We start from the raw sequence: 20,574 nt of genomic DNA, 5'->3' as shown, positions 1-20,574 counted from the left end.
GGGAGAGAGCCATCCGAAAACTCCCGTAACTGCTAACCTAGCAACCAATCCTGGAACAGCAGCCTGGGCTTCTGCAACTGGCAAGGCGTGGTGTGTAGCCACCGGAGGCCAATGCGGGTGGTGGCTCTGACATTGGATGGCACCGGCCTTGTCGGACGACTCTCGCCCGCCATCGGGAACCTCACATTCCTGCGGATGCTCAACCTGAGATCCAACTCGTTCCATGGGGGCATTCCGGCTAGCCTTGGCCGCCTCCGCCGCCTGCGGTGGCTCTACTTGGACACGAACTCCTTCTCCGGCACAATCCCTATGAACCTGAGCGCCTGCATCAGCATGATCAAAATGAGACTGGACAACAACACGCTCGGCGGGCCCATCCCGCCTGAACTCGGCGAGAAGCTAACATCCCTAGAAGTGATCACACTGAGAAACAACAGCTTCACAGGGCCCATCCCGACGTCATTGGCCAATCTGTCCCGTCTACAAGCCGTGTCCCTCGCCGATAACCAGCTCGTGGGCTCAATCCCACCAGGGCTCGGCAGCATCCAGAGCATGCGATATTTCGGTCTCTTCAACAACCTCCTCAATGGTACGTTCCCACCTTCTATCTACAACTGTTCATTGCTGGAAGCATTTGATGTAGGGCAAAACATGCTGTCCGGAAGCATTCCGGATGACATAGGAAGCAAGTTCCCCAAGTTGAGATATCTTGGCACGGGTGGTAATCACTTTACGGGGACCATCCCTTCTTCAATACCCAACATGTCTTCCCTTGTAAGACTTAGCCTCGTGCAGAATAACTTTAGTGGGTACGTGCCTCCCACGTTGGGGAAGCTGGGAGCCCTTCAAGAAGTCAATTTGGCAGTCAATAAGCTTGAAGCCAATGGCAACAAGGGGTGGGAATTCATTACTTCTCTAGCAAACTGCAGCCAACTACTGCGACTGTCATTGAACTTCAATTCATTTGGAGGACAACTACCGGGTTCAATAGTGAACCTCTCAACGACTCTACACACCTTAAGCTTAAGTGACAATATGATCTCAGGGATTATTCCTGCAGACATAGGCAATCTGGTTGGTCTCGAAACACTTGGGATAGCGGTCAATTCCATATTTGGAGTGATTCCAGAGGGCATTGGTAAGCTAGAGAATTTGATTGAGCTATTATTGTACAATACTAGCTTGTCTGGCCTCATACCGTCGTCGCTAGGGAACCTTACGCGGTTGAATCAGCTTGCTGCACGTAATGCAAACTTGGAGGGGCCGATTCCGGCAAGCCTGGGGGAGTTGAAAAATCTCTTTGCACTTGATTTGTCAAAGAATTACCATGTTAACGGTTCAATACCAAAAGGGATTTTCCAATTAATTAGCCTTTCTTGGTATTTGGACTTGTCATACAATTCCCTTTCTGGACCCCTTCCTAATGAAGTTGGTAACTTGGGAAACCTTAACCAACTGAGTCTATCAGGAAACCAGTTGTCCGGAATGGTACCTGATAGTATTCATAATTGCATAGTGCTGGAAGAGATATTCTTAGACAACAATTTCTTTGAGGGAAGCATACCTCGGTCACTGACAAATATACAGGGGCTCAGTATATTAAACTTGGACATGAATGAGTTCTCTGGTAATATTCCTAAGGCCCTTGGTAGCATTGGAAGCCTGCAGGAATTGTACCTAGCACATAACAACTTGTCAGGGACAATCCCATTGGTACTACAGAATTTGATATCATTGAACAAATTGTATATATCCTTCAATAATTTGCAAGGCGAGGTGCCAACCGAAGGTGTTTTCAGAAACATCACTTACTTAGCAGTTGCTGGCAATGTGAATTTGTGTGGTGGTACACCTCAACTTCACCTGGCTCCATGCTCCATAAGGAAGAACAAAAAAAAGATGTCAAAGTCTCTTGTAATTTTTATAGCAACCTCTGGAGTAATCATGTTCTCTCTATCAGTTATTCTTCTTCTTTGGATATTGTGCAAGAAACTCAAACCAATCCAGATGATATTAGCGCGGAATTCAATTGTAGATGACCAGTATGAGAGAATCCCCTATCATGCATTACTGAGGGGAACTAACGGATTTTCAGAAGTCAACTTGCTTGGGAGAGGAAGTTATGGTGCGGTTTATAAGTGTGTTTTGGACAATGAAGAAAGAACATTGTCTGTCAAGGTGTTTAATCTTAGTCAATCTAGGTATTCCAAGAGTTTTGAGGCTGAATGTGAGGCCATGAGAAGGATACGACACCGTTGTCTCATCAAGATCATTACATCTTGTTCAAGCATCAACCACCAAGGTCAAGAGTTCCAGGCATTGGTTTTTGAGTTCATGCCCAATGGTAACTTGGATAGTTTGCTTCATCCAAGATGCCAAGAACCCACTATAGACAACACACTCAGCCTTGTCAAGAGGCTTGATATTGCTGTCGATATTGTGGATGCAGTAGAATATCTGCACAACTACTGTCAACCATTGGTAATACATTGTGATCTTAAGCCAAGCAACATTCTTCTTGCTGAAGATATGAGCGCACGAGTTGGAGACTTTGGCATATCAAAGATCCTTCAAGAAAATACAAGAGAAGGGGTGCAAACTTCATATAGCTCAAATGGAATTAGAGGTTCTAACTTTATATTTTATTTACTTTTCAGTCGAATATGGCATGCTAACCACAAGACTATGCATAATCGCAGAGTGCGGAGAAGGCTCTACGATCTCAACAGTTGGTGATATTTATAGTCTTGGCATATTGCTGCTTGAGTTTTTTACTGGAAGGAGCCCAATAGAAGGCACGTTCAGAGATTCATTGGATCTGCACAGGTTTGTCGAGGATGCTCTTCAAGACAGAACCTTTGAGATAGCTGACCCAACAATGTGGCTGCATAGCGGACAATATGATAACACTGCAAGTATCATAATCGAGGAGTGCTCGTTCTCGCTCTTCAGGCTTGGTATATCCTGCTCTAAGAAACAACCTCGAGACCGAGCATTGACAAGAGATGCAGCGGTTGAGATGCACGCAATCAGAGATACGTACGTGAAATTTACAGGCGAGCATGGAGCAGAAAGAGAGGCCTCGACTCGAGAAATTCAGAACATGGTTGAATAAACAAGCTGGTACAAGACATGATCGTTCATAATAATAAAATTATATATCATCTCAATTCATAATCGTTCTCAAGTCTATGTTGATCTACAATTGTATTAAATAAATGCACAGCCATGGGGATCTGTAATAATAGCACTAGAGCAAGTTGAAGGGAGTTTCAGAAATCAAGCAGTGTAATAAAAAAAATTCATTTTCAAAAGTGTAATCATACAAGCCATATTATTACTTCAAGCTTCAATTAAAGTAGCAGACTTGAAGTTCTAGAGAGATTGAGAAGTTCTTTTTTCTATTCTTATTCTTATTTATTCCAAGCAAATGATCCCAATTTATTTGTTTGTATTACTATAAGGAAAGCGAAGCCTGAAAATATTGGCACATTTTTGAGAAGTTTTAGAGGCGTACCTCCTGTTTGTCCATGAGCATGAAAGATGGAGCAAAAGGGGAGCCTCGGCTCGAGCCATTCGAGCTGGAACAATATGATCCTGCAATAACACAAACTGCTTTAGTTAGCAAGCATTCGCTTGTTATTGAGGCCATTTTGTTGCACCATATCGGATAAATATAATGTAAAATCATCCTAGCGTTGTGCAATAGCACTTCAGCAATGGTAGGTGTCAGCATATTACATACTCCCTCGGTTCACTAATATAAGATGTTTTGGATGAAATCTTCACCGCCACCACCGCCACCATTGCCACCACCACTTGCCAAAGCACCTTGCCCACTGAACCTTGGCACCGCATGGCCTCTACCGGCTAGCCTCCTCCTCTCCAAGATCTCCAACCTAGCTATGCCATGCATCGTTCATCATCATGACCTTGTTTTCTTCTTGAAGGAGCTTGGCCATGGCTTTTTTCTCCTCGGCCATGGCTCTTCTCTCCTCAATGGCGGTCTTGTGCATGGAATCCTCCTTGAGTAGTTGCCACTTCTCTTTCTTATCTTGAGCCTTCTTGTTGGCCAACTCCTTCTTTGCCTCCAATGTCTTGATCACCAATGCCTCCTTGGACTTGACCATGTCATATATCTTGTCCCGCAAGTTTGATGCCTCCGCTTCCCTCTTGATCGTGTCCTTGACTTCTTGTTTCCATCGGGCTTGTTCTTGTTTCTTGGGCCATCATCATCTTCATCATCATCCATGTTGGTGAGTGAACCTCTCTTCGGTGGGGATTCTTTGTCAAACAACTTCCACTTCTAGCTATTTTCAAGCAATTTCCAGTAATGCTCTAGTGCAAATGACTTACCATTAGAAGCTTCCATGTCCTTGTACCTTTCTTGCGCAATTTTGTCCTACAAAATGAGAACGATGTCAAAGTATGTCACATGCAACCACTCCAAAGGCTACATATCATTTGCACTACTTGAGCCATAAAAACGAACTCATATAATCAGCTTCAACGAAACCACTTGGAGGTGCATTGCGGACTTGCTCCAAGAGGCCACTCCAATGGCTAGAAATCTTCTTGATCACATCCCAGCGACCTTCGAGTGGCCTATAGGTGTGTGGCGTCCTATTGGGACATTTGGCATCCTTCGAAAGAATTGGTCCTCTATCATTTGCCAATACCGCTTCGTGGTTTGGTCACTACCAGTGCACGCGTTGAGAGACACAGATTCCCAAGCCTTGATTTAAGACATTATCTTCCAATTATGTGTAGTTCTTCGATCTCGCGCGCACTTTGGCTTGCGCTTGGTCGAACATCACCTCCCCAATCTACTACACCTCATCTTATTCTTAACCGTGAGCGTGCACAACACCATCCATCTCATTTTAGGTGTAATCACCGATCGACGCTTGATCAATGTCGACGGCGTTGACTTCCAACATGTGAACAAACTTGGCAGTCGAATCATGCAAACCGGCGCTAAAATGTCACTCCACAAGTCACGAACACTCACTACAAGAAATCTGTTAATCCATGACGGATTTTTTTTACGATCCTAAATCCGTCACCGATTATGACAGTTTACACTCATCTATCACCCATACCGTCACGGACTAGTAACCCGCGTGTGGGCTGAAAAACAGTAGGCCCTTGATGACGGACGTCGGGCTACCGTCACGGAAACTGTCACGAATCAAACAAGTGGGCTTAGTCGGGCCTACCATTTTTTTTCCATATACTCCATCTAGACCATCATGGATTGTGCTCATGCTGATGTGGTGTAGATGCCCCTTCTTTGGCCCACATGTCGGTTGGACCATACGTGTTTTTCCAAAAAAAAAACAGTGAGGATGCATGGGTGCCATTGTATGCCCCACATGACAATAAAAAAAACAAGTTATCGATTTAGTGTGTCGCCGTCTAGATCGAGGGTCATCGCCGCGGCGCTGCCAGTGCCACCGACGGCTGCCTGGGTGAGGGTGGTCCGGCGGGGTGGTCTGTCTCGGCATCATCTTCAGGATCCCGTAGGCCTCCCGCCTCGCCGCCGCCCGCCCTTGCTGCGCCGACGAGCTAGCCTCCGCCAGGCATTGCCACGCCACGATCTAGCCGCCGCCCGCCATTGCCGCACCGACGAGCAGCCGCCTCCCGCCATTGCTGCACCAGACACTCCCCCGTTCTTCCCCACATCAACGTCAACTAGGAGCCAGCGGTATGTCTTCTACATAAATCATCTCTCTCCTACTTAATTTGTTGATTAAATATTGTGATTTGCAAGCGGAGGTGAAGCAAGTATGCATATACGGAGATAATTTAAGATGGATTTCCCATCCTTAATATTGCTATTGCAGTATAGTTGTATGGACTGAGGTGATTTTTTTTTTGGGATAGGGATCTAGGATAACAGTGTTTGGCCAAAATGATTTCAATGTATGTATAGATTAAAAGTTGGGGTTGTGTTGTGTTTTAATATCCGGATCTTGTATACCATGTGATCCGAAATCCCAGTTACCTTGCATAATCTGCAAGTGATCTATGCATGCTTAAGCTTGGTGTTTTGTTGGCAGAATTTGCCCAGAATCTGATCCTGCCCTAAGTACAGGACATGCTGCTTCTAGTGGTACAAAATGCCCAAAATCTGATCCTGCCTTAAATCCTTAATACTTGTGACTACCTGGTTATCGTTATTTCGTTTGTTCTGTTGTGCAGAAGAGATTGGCTACAGGCAGCTCCCTCTACTATAACTTGTTGCTATTTTATTTATCTGGCCATTAAAAGTCTTCACTTATGGTTGTATGTTATTTCCATCTTTGCTAGTAAACATGTTGTCTGTCTAGAGTGATAATTCTGATCCATATGCCCCTTGTAATATTGGGATTACTTGTAAGTTGTTCTAGTCATGTCTCTTCAGTGATGATATATCTTTGATTCTTTTTCTGCAATGCAGATGGATAGACGTTGGATTCATCGTACATTCTTTTCCCGTGAGTACATCGAAGGTGTCAAAGAATTTATGAACTTCATTCAAGATAAATTCAGCGAGGATGAGAAAATACTCTGCCCATGTAGAAATTGCCTTAATCATAAACACCAACATCAGACCGTTGTGAACACACACATATTGACGTATGGCATGGAAAGTACATACACTCGCTGGATATATCATGGAGAAGACTTTGATGTTGATGTGACTGAAGAACATGTTCATGTGCATGACACCACCGATGGTAACAATGGTGCTGATCGATTTGAGGAGATGTTTGGAGACCTATGCACAGCAGTAGAACAAGCTGAAAGTGAAACTGAAAATCCTTCTGAGCATGAGTCATTTTTGAAGAACGTGATGAAAGAGGCAAAGCAGTAACTTTATCATGGTTGTGCCAAGTTTTCGAGGTTCTCCTTTGTGGTAAAGCTTCTTCATTTGAAGCCATACCATAGGATCACAAATAATGCATTTACTGATATATTGAAGATATTGGTTGAAGCATTCCCTGAACCTAATACACTCCCAAAATCATACGAGGAAGCAAAGAACCTTCTGAAGGAATTAGGCCTTGGGTATGTTTCTATACATGTGTGCTTTAATAATTGCATTTTGTTCAGGAAGCAATACGCCAATCATGACAACTGCCCAGTTTGTGGCCTATCAATATGGAAAGACCCTGCTAGAAAGAAGATTCCACAGAAAGTGTTGAGGCATTTTCCATTGGTGCCTAGGCTGAGGAGGATGTTTCTTTCCAAAAAAGGAGCAGAAGAAGCACAATGGCACGAGCTAAAGAGGCATTCCAGTGAGAAGGAATTGAGTCATCCGGTTGACGGTGATGCATGGAAATATTTTGATAAACAATATCCAGATTTTGCAAAAGATGCCAAAAACATTAGACTTGGCATTGCCACTGATGGGTTCAATCCTTTTGGAAACTTCAACACAACCTATAGTATGTGGCCTGTGTTTGTTATACCATACAACCTTCCACCTTGGGCATGCATGGACCAGTCAAATTTCATGATGGCTTTGCTAATTCCAGGTCCTAAATCACCTGGCAAGCACTTTGATGTCTTTCTACAACCACTTGTAGAAGAATTACTTGAGCTCTGGGAGGGTGTGCGTACATATGATGCTCTTAGTGAAAAAATGTTTGATCTTCATGCTGCAGTTCTATGGTGCATTCATGATTACCCAGCTCTGAGCACTCTTTCAGGGCGTACCACAAGAGGCTATTTTGCATGTATTCATTGTGACAAACACCCTATTTTTTACGGCCTAATAAAAAAATGGATATATTGCTCACTATCATTTCCTTCGAAAGGGACATCGTTTGCGGAGAAATAATGAATTTTTTGGTCTTCATGAAAGCAATGATCGGCCAGGTAAATTCTCTGAGAAAGAGCTGCAAGCAGAATTGGAGAAGGTTAGACCTGGGAGGCAACAAGAAAGTAAGAAAAGGAAATGTTCTGACTTCGGCAGCAAGAAGGCTCATGTGCCAATTAGGAGCCGCAGGGTTTGTTTGTGGCATTTGGAATATTGGGGGAAATTGAAGCTGAGGCACAATCTTGATGTCATGCACATCATGAAAAACATATGTGAAAACCTCATTGGGACAATTTTGAACTTAGAGGGGAAGACAAAGGACACACTCAATGCTAGGATTGATCTCCAAGATTTGAATGAATATTAAAGAGGAGTTGAAATTGAGGAAGGAAGGAAACTCATATGTGATGCCTCGGGCACGATATACCTTGTCCAAAGAAAAAGTGGTTGCATTTTGTCAATTTGTAAGGGAGTTAAAGTTTCCGGATGGATTTGCTTCCAACATATCAAGATGTACAAGTGCTGATGGTACCAAGGTACAAGGCCTAAGAACACATGATTGTCACATTCTTCTGCAAAGAATCTTACCTGCTGGCATGAGAGGATTTTTGGACAGTGATATATATCAAGCAATAGCTGAGTTAGGCAAGTTTTTCAGGGAACTATGCTGCAAAACTCTTAATAGGGATGTCTTGGCTGAAATGAAGGAAGAAATCCCTAAAATTTTGTGCAAGCTTGAGAAAATCCCCCTGCTTTCTTTGATGTGATGGTGCACCTTGCAGTACATTTACCTGAAGAGGCATTGCTTCGAGGTCCCGTACAATATGGGTGGATGTACCCAGTTGAAAGAAGGCTATATACTTTAAAGCGCTATGTGAGGAATAGGGCACAACCAGAAGGTTCGATTGCTGAAGCATATGTTGCGGATCAGTGCCTGACATTTTGCTCCAAGTACATGGATGGTGTTGAAACAATATTTATTCGGAACCCAAGAAATATAGGTTTTTCAGATGAAGAAGCCTATGGTGTTGATGTTTTTGGACATGGAGTTAATTTTACTTCAGGATATGATTATGAATATGTACATGCGGAAAAAGAATTTGATCAGATGGTGTGGTATGTGTTGAACAATTATGATCAAGCTAAGAAATATATCGAGTATGTTGTCACTTCTGAACTTGCTTATGTTGTTTGTGTTGTACTTATGTGATCTGTTGATTAATATGTTTTACTTTACAGAATATTCATAAACCAATTTCTTCTGTGGCTTGTGCCAGCCAAGCTGAAGAATTTACTCCCAACTTTGATGACCATTTTGTTGAAGGCAAGTTTCTTACTATTGTTGTCATATCAGGCTCATGTTCTATCCTTTGAATTTCTAGCCTTGTGTATTAACTTCCATTGCATAATGAACATCCTCTCACTGGATGCCTTCTTCTAAAAAGATGATGACCTTGCACATTGTGATGACGGCAACTGGATGGCCAATGGAGCTGATCTCATTGCCCGTTGTGATGATGAGAACCAGAGGGACAACGAAGCTGGTGGTAGTACCCAACCTCATCAGCAATCTCAACCTGACAGTAACTTTGAAGGCAAGTTACAAACCTGATTTTTCTTACATTTATTTGATTGTTAATGAGGCTATGGTTATTTAGTAATGGCACTGTGACATAGCAAATTAAGTATATATATTATCAGATCTTCCATTCAAGCATTAATGCCCTTCAGATCTTCCATTCAGATTTTCTGAACTTCTTGTTTAATCTATTGTTCTATGCATCTTGCCGTCTTAAATAAACTTGATATACACCATAATGAAGCTTGACAGATCAACTATTAGTGCATACATCATTAGCTTCTCTTGTCGCCGCTTTACACTGTTTTGCCTTAATTGTTGCTGCCATCAGTCACTAGTATATTGTCTTGGCCTTCTTGTGAGCTTAATACCATTCTTCATTTTACCTTCTCTGTAGGTCCACAATCCTATGAGGAGCCAAGGGAAAGGGGGGCCAATTTGGGGAAAGGTCTGGAAAGGATCACTCGACGCCGGCAGGGCAAACTGCCGCTTCTCATTCCAGAAGGAAGCTTACGGCCAGAGACACCTCTTCTGGCTGCAAAGTTTGCAACCGAATGCAATTTCACAGTCAGACACCATATGCCTGTGTTTAAGCACTGGAAGGATTACAAGGACCCAAATGGAAATGTCAGAGATGGGATCTTCAGGAACTTTGTAGGCAAAGTTGGTGTAAGTACATAATCCTTGCCTTTCTCCCTCACATTGCTACGAACCTGTCAATCTTCTGCTATTTTGTCTATGTGCCATCATGATACTTACCCATGTTTTTTATCTTACTTGAACAAGTTTCAGATGGACCTAGAGGCGGTGCCAGTTAGGAAGGCTTGCACAGAAATGCTGAAACACGTGACCCGCCAACAACGATATAGGCTCAAGAAAGAGTATTTTGATCCTCAAGCACCCCATTTGGTGAGGAGAACTTCTCAAATCCCCTCGATGACTGATGACCAGTGGAATGAGCTAGTGGAAAGCTAGAAGGATCCCAAAAAGATGGTATGACTCTGCAGACCCATCTCGCCTTCTACATGCTAATCTAGAGACTGTGCTTTACATGTATTTGGTCTCTTGATGTAGGGGATATCTCAAATTAACAAAGCTAATCGAGCTCAAGTTAAGTTCCACCAAACTACTGGAGCGCGCAGCTACCCTGTGCACTATGGAAATCTGGTAAGTCAAACATGTGGCTGTGGATGTGCAAGATGTATGTGTGCACTATTAAAAGGTATTTTTGGATTGCTTCCATGTAGTGTAGGTATATGATGCTCCCTTGCCTTCATATCTGTTGTTTTCAGGGAGACAAATACAAGGATAAAGAACAAACTGCAGTGGATTTGTTCAAGGAGTGCCACTACAGCAAGAAAAAGAAATGTTACACCAATGTTGTGCTGGATGCAATTGTAAGTCAGCTTTCAAAGACTACCAACCATCAAAGTTTTAACTTTTGCACGACTAGAATTAATATTGTTTCAGTCCCTCTTACAGATTGAAAAATAATAAGCAAATTCCAGTGTATGTTAATTGGAAATGTTAACGTATTCACCTGACTATCTTGTAATAGATTGTCCTATATTGCAGTTTTGGCCATCCTCAGTCTCTATCTTATAATATATAAAAAATAATTAGATTTAAACATTAGTTGCTTGTACTTAATTGATATAATTTATCCTGTTTCTTCTGGCCACTTTGTTGTTGATGAGTAATCCAACTCAGCTCCGCACAGAAAAAAGATTAATCTGACTCTGTTCTCACAAGATAAGGATGCATGCTAGCTTTCCTCATGCATGTTAACTTGCTGATGATGTCATCTCCACTTGTGCTTAAGCTGTCTCAAAACCATGTTTGTTGCTTGCATTGCTAGACCGAGATGTAAAAGAAGGTTCCTAATCCTACAGAAGATGGTCAAGAATCGAGCTCTACAACTGAGGCGGCAACCGAAGCTGTAGCTGAAGTGCTTGCTAAGCACACTAAGAAGCCGAGGTTTCTTCAGCATGTGGGGAACTAGCACGTCCATGCGAGATCCAGTGCTATCAACCGTGAAGTAGAATTAGCAGCGCAGAAGACGAATGTTGAGCTTCGGGCGCGTGTTGACACCTTGACCAAGAAGTTGAACCACTCTGAAGAAGAAAGGGCCAGGCAAGATGAGGAGTACAGGAAGAGAGACGAGGAGAACAGGAAGAAGCAAGTTGAGATGGATGCAAAACTAGACTTATTGCTAGGTCAGGTGCCATCAAGATCAGCTGAAGGGTAAGTTGTTTGTCCAAAAAGCCGCTGGAAGCTATATGAATGTGGGATATGCTAGTGGAACCTAGCTTGTTATTTTGTCAGCCTTTTGTTATGCAAACTAGTTGCATATTGGTGATTGATGGTTAGTGGATCTCGAGATGTAAGCTGAATGCTATGTTGGATGTGTCATGGAGGACCAGTACTTGTGTAATGTGACTTGTGCTTTGTAATGCTCTGCCTCTTTTCTGTCTTAATATTTGTATACAAATTATTAATAATTGTGAGTGCTAAATTGTTTCGTGTAAAAATCACAAATGGGCTTCGTTGGGTAAACCTAACATTGATGGGCTGCATGAAGTAGGCCTGGTAACATATTTTGGGTAAAAAAACATAACTGGCCCATAAGATTAATGGGCTGGTTTGCTTGTTGGACCACCGGAAATGGGCTAACATAAACAGTGAAAAAAATAGTTCGAACCAAAACAAATGGGCCAAAACTTACTGGGCCAAAGGCTACATGGGCCCAGGCGGCGCCACGTCAGATCCAGACTAGAGTGTTGATGCCACGTCATCATGTAAATGCATGACGGAAAAGTCTATCACAGAGGCCCGGGCCTGGGGCGGGCCGGGCGGGCTTGGGGGCCGATTGGTGACGGTAAATGACCGTCATAATTTGGCCTAAATCCATGACAGACGGAAAATCCGTCATGGTTGGTTGGGTGAACAAATTATGACGCGTTATACATGACGAACAGGCCCACCGTCACCGACGGACATCGATGACAGTTTCTGGGCTCTCGGTGACAGACAAGGGCTGTCACAGATTACCATATTTCTTGTAGTGACTCGCAATGGCTTGCGTCATCAGTGAAGCTCCTGCGGTGGCGATCGGAGGAGGTGTTGGCGCGGTGCTCCCAGTACCTTTGTTGGCCACCTTCTTGCGTTTTACCGGCGCCACCTTGCGCATCTTCACCCGTGGGGGGTGGGGGGCAACACCCTGCCCTGGATTCGAAGCGGCAGGGGCGGCGGTGGTTTCAGAAATATTTCTGCCATTATTAAAATACTTGTATTTCACTAAATTTTGATATACATTTACACTTGAATTTTACTGAGATCCGAGCAAATATTTCGAAAATACAGTTTTTTTAACTATTTGACTTTCTATTCACAAATGCAGTTTATGGCTGAGGCAATTTGACCCAACGCAATTATTTCAGTACCTGGCGAAATAACTGAAATTTCCAATATTCCTATGAAAACCTAACTCCAACATCTAGTGCGATCAATATCACCAGCCTATGTGGCTCGTCGCATTGATCGCCATTTCATGGCGGTCTATGCAGCCCTCGAGATGGGTTCAGATTTGGTGCCTGGTAATGTGTTCTCTGAGGAGGCGGCGGGCGCATGTTTCTCATTGACTGAGAATTCCGGTCCCTTCACAATGGTGGCAGCGTTTGGACATAGTTCGATCAAGTTTGATGAAGACTCGGCTGAGATTGCTTTGCAATCAATCAGTGGAGGGGCTGTGAAGCTTTTTAAGATTTGAGAACTATTTGTTGTGTTCTCTTGTTCATAAACAAATAACGGAAACGGGCAGGCAATTCCCTTTTTGTGTGTTGAGAATGTACTGGATATAATTGGCAGGCAATTCCATTTTTGTGTGTTGAGAATGTAGTAGATATACTTGGCTCGTCGGTAGGATCTGCGCTACCTTGCGAGAAGCAAGAGGGTATGTGGTCCTCTCTCACAATAACTTGATATGTGCGGTGCCAGTGTCCATTGGTTCCCAAAGAAAGTGTGGTCTGATTTCTGGTCTGTCCTCTCGGGTGCTTCTTGTTGGGTGAGGTTTCTTTTGTATTCTTGATTTACTATTAATTTGTGTTTTCGCTTCTTTCCTGGATGTCGGTTCTATTTTGACTTGCTTTATAAGGCATTCCCTCATAACATTCACTGATAACATTATAAAGTGGGGTGAAAGCCTGTTTCGAAAATTCAAAGTACATGAATGAGCCAATTCTATTTATCAAAAGCAAATAATGGTAGCAGGCAGGAAATTACCTTTTTGCATGGTGACAATGTACTAGATATACTTGTTAATGACATCTGAGCTCGCTGGCAATTTCTCGGATGCCACGATCTATCTATCCCTGGGTAGAGTAGGTAGGTTATCACGTGAACTTTGGTACTTGATCGTTTTCTCAAAGGAATAATCTCACGTCGTGAGCACCACCTACAGGCCCCAGAAGCTCAGCTTTTTTTTTGGAAAAGGGGACGTGCCCCAGCCTCTGCATCAGAAAGATGCATACGGCTCATATTATTAAAAGGATAAACCAGTAACATAGTACCGAAAGGTCATAGTACAAACTATAACAAAATCTGTAAATAAGAAAAGCCCAAAGCCACAACCGGCTGGCAAAACAATAGGATCACTACATGTCTATCCTATTACATGACCGTCATCCAAACCGGTTGAAAATATCCCGAGCTACCATCTCCCATCGGGTAGACGCAGTAACCAAACGCTCCCTGGCCTCCATCGGAGTGAGTAGCGACCACATACGGATGAACGCCGTGGCCCTGAAGATAACCTGCAAAAAGTGAATGTTTGTTGATCGGTTAAAGACTAAGTCATTTCTGCAATTCCATATTGCCCACAAAAGTGCACAAACACCAACCCGAATGTGTCTTGCAATGTCAGAATCCACCCCATCTAGCCATGTTCCAAATAACATACTAATAGAGGTGGGCTGACTAATATTAAAAGCAATATGAACCGACCGCCACAGAATCTTAGCCAACGGGCAATCGAGAAAGAGGTGTTTGATGTTTTCAGAATGATCACAGAAGCTACATCGAGACGGACCTACCCAATTACGTTTTGCAAGGTTATCCTTAGTCAGAATGACTTGTTTATGCACAAACCACATAAACACTTTAATACGTAAGGGTACCTTAACTTGCCAAACATGTAAGGAGGTACGGATGACAGTAGAGTTAATGACATCCTGATACATTGATTTGACCGAGAACACACCGTTCTTAGTAAGTTTCCAATGCAGCTGATCAGGGTGAGAAGACTACCGGACATCCATTAAACGGCGAACTAGATGGAGCCAGGCTTCCCAACGATTTCCAACAAGCGTCCGCCTAAAGTTGATATTGAGGGGAACGGATTGTAAAACAATAGCAACATAGGCACCTCTACGTTGGACTATGTTATACAAAGAAGGATATTGAAGTGCTAGTGGGGTCTCCCCAAGCCACGTATCCTCCCAAAACCTCGTCGTGGTACCATTCCCAACAATAAATTTAGTCTTGTTGAAAAAGATTTGTTTAACTCTCATCAAACCCTTCCAAAAGGGCGAGTCGGAAGGTCTCACAGTCACCTGAGCCAAGGTTTTAGCAAAGAGATACTTATTGCGTAAAATCTGTGCCCAAGTGGCCTCCGTCTCAGATGACAACTTAAAAAGCCACTTGCTAAGGAGACATATATTTTTGATTTCCAGATTTTCAATACCTAGGCCACATTGGTCCTTAGGTCTGCAGATAATATCCCACTTCGCAAGTCTATACTTCCGTTTAAGCTCATCAATTTGCCAAAAGAATCGAGATCGATAGAAATCTAACCTTTTCCTAACTCCGACCGGAACCAAGAAAAAGGATAACAGAAACATAGGCATACTAGTAAGGACCGAATTAATCAGAATTAATCGACCTCCATATGACATGAGCTTTCCTTTCCAACAGCTCAGTTTCTTTTCAAAACGATCCTCAATACATTTCCACTCAATATTAGTTAGCTTACGATGATGAATGGGTACACCTAAATACGTAAATGGTAAAGAACCCAATTCACATCCGAACAATTGTTGATACGAGTCCCGGTCATCATTTGCTCTTCCAAAGCAAAACAATTCGCTCTTGTGGAAGTTGATTTTAAGCCCAGACAATTGTTCAAATAAGCAAAGCAACAGCTTCATGTTCCTTGCTTTCGCCATATCATGCTCCATAAATATGATAGTATCATCAGCATATTGAAGAATGGATATCGCGCCGTCTACTAGATGTGGAACCAGGCCACCTACCTGTCCTGCATCCTTTGCCCGACCTATTAAAATAGTCAGCATATCAGCCACTATGTTAAACAGTATCGGTGACATAGGGTCTCCTTGCCGTAGCCCCTTGTGTGTTTGGAAATAATGACCCACGTCATCATTCACCTTAATCCCGACACTCTCTTTTTGCGTTAAAGAATCAATTTGGTTTCTCCAGGCCGGATCAAAACCTTTCATACGCAAAGCTTGTTGAAGGAAAGGCCATTTGACTTTATCATATGCTTTTTCAAAATCCACTTTAAAAACTACGCCATCAAGTTTTTTGGAGTGGATTTCATGGAGCGTTTCATGCAAGACAACAACCCCTTCCAGGATGTTTCTATCCGGCATGAAAGCTGTCTGGGACGGCTGAACTACTGTGTGTGCTATTTGTGTAAGCCTGTTTGTCCCCACCTTAGTGAAGATTTTGAAACTCACATTTAGCAGACAAATGGGTCGAAACTACTCAATCCAAACAGCCTCTGTCTTCTTAGGCAGAAGAGTTATCGTCCCAAAATTTAGCTTGAACAATTGAAGCTGCCCCTCAAAAAACTCGTGAAACATGGGCATCAAGTCTCCCTTGATAAAATGCCAACACTTCTTGTAAAACTCCGCCGGAAACCCGTCCGGCCCTGGAGCCTTGTTGTTCTCCATTTGAGTAATAGCCTCAAACACCTCTTTCTCCGAGAAAGGAGCAGTCAAGAGCTCATTCTCGGCAGTCTCAAGTTGAGGCACATCCTCAACCCTAGACTCATCCAACGACACGAAAGTCTCTACCGGGGGACCAAACAACTGTTTATAATAATTGGTAATATAATCTTTGAGATTATCCTGACCAACTATCGTCCCTTCATCTTGTTCTAATTGGAAAATTCTTTTTTTACGATGCTTCCCATTCGCAATCATGTGAAAGAATTGAGTGTTATCCTCGCCTTCTACGATTTTGCGAACCTTGGCTCGCAATGCCCACTTCAATTCCTCCTCACGGAGAAGCTTTTTAAGCTGCATCTCTGCATCTATCTTTGTTTCCAACTCATTGGACTACAAGATAGAGGTTTCTGCTTTAGCTTCGAAGTTTTGAATGATTAGAAGAAGTCTGTCCTTCTCCACCTTATAAATCCCATGCGTGTGCTTAGCCCAGCCACGAAGGAATCGACGGAGATGACGAATCTTGGATTGCCATCTGTCGATAGGTGTCCTACCTCCCGAGTCCATAGCCCACTCTCTAGCTAGCAACTCGAGGAACCCTTCTCTTTCAAACCAGGCAAGTTCAAACGAGAAAATGTTCTTGTTACCCATGAAATTTTGAACTCCGAAGTCGACTAGTAGCGGTGTATGATCCGAGACACCTCGAGTCAAAGCCTGCACCGTTACCAGGGGAAACTTCTGTTCCCACTCGACACTAGCTAGCACATGGTCAAGTTTCTCAAAGGTCGGGACCGGTAACGAATTAGCCCAAGTGAATTTCCTACTCGAGAGCTCGATCTCTCTGAGATCCAAACTTTCAATGATAGTGTTGAACATAAAGGGCCATCGACCGTCAAAATTGGCATTATTCTTGTCCTCTTTTCTTCAGATAGTGTTGAAATCCCCTCCCACTAAGAGAGGTAACTGTTCATTACCACAGATGCGCACCAAATCTGCCAAGAAATCTGGTTTGAGTTCTGGTTGTGCAGCTCCGTAAAATGCCACCAAAGCCCAATCAAACCCATCTGCCTTAGATCTAACCCGAAACTTGACAGCTAACTCGCCCATAACTACGCTCCGAACCTCCAACGTTTCACACTTAACCCCAAGTAAAACCCCGCCGGATCTTCCCCGAGGTGGGAGGCAATGCCAATCAAAATCTACCCCCCCCCCCGCCCAGACAAAGTGGCAAGAAATTGATTAGTGAAATTGCTTCTTTCAGTCTCGGACAAAGCAATAAAATCTAAATGATGTGCAAGAGAAGCATCCGCTAGAAACCTCCTTTTAGCCAAGTCTCTAAGACCTCTGGTATTCCAAAAAATGCCTCTCATAAGTCATCATGAAATTTTTTGGCAGTACGGATCCTAGCACTCCTACGCACTGCGGAAACTGGATAAACCTTTCTTTTCCATGTCCGCTTAGGCTTCACTTGACCATCAACCTGAACATGGCCCTCATTCTCAACTTCTAGCACTAAAGGCTCATCTACATGAAGAGACGTCTCAGGCTGTGAGTCTTCCTCTGCCTCGAGACATGCAGGGTCAAGATCGGCACACATACCATCGAGAACCCTAACCCCAAGCGCATCAATCTCCGAATCATTCATTGGTTTAAGTGCAGCTATGTGACGAATCATATCTACCGCACGCTCAGCTTCCAAATCAAGAATGTCGTTAACTGATTTAGCAATTTGAAGATCATTATTACCAAGTGAAATTCCTAGTTGATTTGCATTATGGATGATTTCATTATCAGTGAAATGCAAAATGGAATTTGACTTAATAACAGACATACCAGTGGTGGTCTCGACGTCCTGCAACTTGGCAGCCCTCAAAGCACACCGCAGTTGAATGTCATCGACGTCCGGGTGCTCCTGCAACCTCCCGCTGATCCGCCTCCCCTGGGAGACAGGGTCCGGGATACCACCAAAGGCGATGACCTCCTCGCGGGAAGCCCTGCAAGGGGAGAGACCGCCTGCCCCTCCCCCCACAGCGACGCCCCGGGTCGCCGTCACCAGCGCAGGAGAAGAAGTCGGCGGCGCCGCCTGCAGCCCGTCAACAGGCGACCCGCCAGCAGCTGGCTCTGGGGCAGCCCACATGCCGCGCACCGAGGAGGAGGCAGTAGCTGCAGTGGCTCCACCCAGCCCACCCAACACAGTGGGGGCCGGTGAGCCGACTACCCCCTGCCCTGGCGCACTAACGGTGGCGTGAAGAGGTGAGGACGCCTCCCTAGCCAGGGAGGCTGGACTGGCCGGTGAAGACACCGGTCTGCGACCAACAGCCGACCCTCCCAGAAGATCAGTAGCCGCCTCTGATGCCGGCAAGGAAGGAGAGCGCGGTGCGCGGGCCTCCTGCCCGCTTGACCCATCCGAGGCCCGCCGAGCCTCCGGAGTGGTCGTTACTACTGCGCTGGCCCTGAGCGCCGACGAACCGATCACCGGCAGAACAGAGAAGGACCTGACCGTACTCCCGGCCGGCTCCGCCGAGTCGTCCAAAAGAGTCGTCATGTCCAGCCGTGGAACCGGCGATGAAGGAGGAGAAACAACCTCCTGTGCAGAAAGTCTGTCCATTTCCTCAGCCCTCAAGACCTCCGAAATCACCGGTGGCACATGCTCAGACGGATCATCCAACTCCACACGATCACTCCAAAGACGAGGAGGCGCAGAGAAAGCCCCTACGGAGCCAAGCTGAAGCATGTTTTTGGACGGTGCCGAAACCGGTGTTTTCCCCTGAGCAGACTCTGCTGGCTTGGACGAATCCACAGGCCTGGAACCCCTGTCACCATCACCGGGTGCGTCATCTCCACGGTTCCCAGAAGCACCTCCCCCCTCAGAGGTATCCATAGGTAGCAGCTCCTCAAAATCCTGAAACAAGTCCGGGTCCTCATACTCGACATTCAACATGTAAGCAATACCCTCATAACACCATCTGACCACATCCGGCAAGAACTGAATGTTAGCCACGCTAATCAACAAACGAGCTACACCGTGAGCACGAGTGAAAGGCATATCCACCTGCTCCGTCTTACCGAGCAAGGACCCCAAGCTCCATGTGACAAAGAAATCATCCAAGGGCTCGGAAGGTGCCCCCAAAAATCGAACCCAGATCTGAGTCAGTGGTGTGCCCTGCGGTTCCTTCTTTTTCCACTCATCAAACTGCAACACAAAGCTAGTTCCAGTAAGTCGACTCATGCCAAACTTGAGAATCCTCTTCTGATCCTCTTTAGAAGGGAAATCCACTTTGTAAGACTTATCAGAAAGTTTCAACAAGGACCATTTGAAATTCCCCGGAGCCAATTCCCGCAACTGCTGAATAATCTGGGCTTCAGTGAGCGGTCCGGTGACCACCTTAACCACCCCAGGGAATGAGGTTTCAACGACAGGAGCCACCGAAGCCACACTTGGTGACTCAAAGAACATCAACTCAGAGCAACAGAGCCCGTAGATATTAAGTGTCGGTTTGGGTCCGAGAAGAAGCGGACACTCAGCCGCAACATGTTTAGGTTTCCGACAAATATCACATAACTCAGCAGAGCAGTCAACCATGAAGTGACCCGTCTCCCCGCACCGGAAACAGACTAATTTTTTCTTCTTAGCCGCCCACTTGGACAACTTGTCACCTCCGGCCTTCTCCGAACCTTTATCAGACTCCGCATCATCCGATTGTGCTATCATCGGTACAGACACATCAGCGAGAGCCTTAACCGTCTCCACCACTGCCTGGGTTAGACCCGCCTCATCAGTGGCCATCTCAGAAGTTTCCGAGGCAGCGGCACCGGGCAAGTTACGCGGAGGGCGCCTATATCCACCGCGCCCACCACGGAAGCGGCCTCGGAAGCGGCTCGGGCCAACCGCACCCTCAACAAAGTTCCCCGGTGGTCCTTGAAAGCCCCGGCCAGCATTACCATTATCCGTCCAAGCGTAGCCTCGCCCACCACCGGTGGACGACGAACCTCGGTGAAGACCCTGACCGTAGGCGTCGTATCCATCATCTCCCCACTGACCACGGGGAGGATTGCGGCTGTCCCCCGCGAACACACCCGATCCACGGCCGGCTACACCATTGGCAACACCTCCCCGGCCGGCTACACCATTGGCAGCACCTCCCCGGCCGGCAGCCATTTGCCTAGGCCAAGGTCGTTGCGGCGGCGGCTGTGTGGCCCCATGCTGTGGCGGCGCCGCAGCC

General features: G+C 45.1%; 1 protein-coding gene across 1 annotated transcript in view; it reads left to right on the top strand.

The window, feature by feature from the left end:
* LOC119320803 (putative receptor-like protein kinase At3g47110) overlaps window positions 1-3,115 on the top strand; it is a 4,580-nt gene extending 1,465 nt beyond the window's left edge. Inside the window, exons 2-4 of the mRNA XM_037594745.1 lie at window positions 42-1,627; window positions 1,772-2,656; window positions 2,700-3,115. Coding sequence (XP_037450642.1) covers window positions 42-1,627; window positions 1,772-2,656; window positions 2,700-3,115 — 2,887 coding nt within the window. The remainder of the gene's footprint in view (window positions 1-41; window positions 1,628-1,771; window positions 2,657-2,699) is intronic.
* The last annotated feature ends 17,459 nt before the right edge of the window (window positions 3,116-20,574 follow it).

The sequence above is a fragment of the Triticum dicoccoides genome, chromosome 6B (genome assembly GCF_002162155.2).
Source record: "Triticum dicoccoides isolate Atlit2015 ecotype Zavitan chromosome 6B, WEW_v2.0, whole genome shotgun sequence".
Lineage (NCBI taxonomy): Eukaryota > Viridiplantae > Streptophyta > Magnoliopsida > Poales > Poaceae > Triticum > Triticum dicoccoides.
The sequence above is the reverse complement of the archived record's forward strand: the minus strand, read 5'-3'. Positions and strand labels throughout refer to the sequence as shown.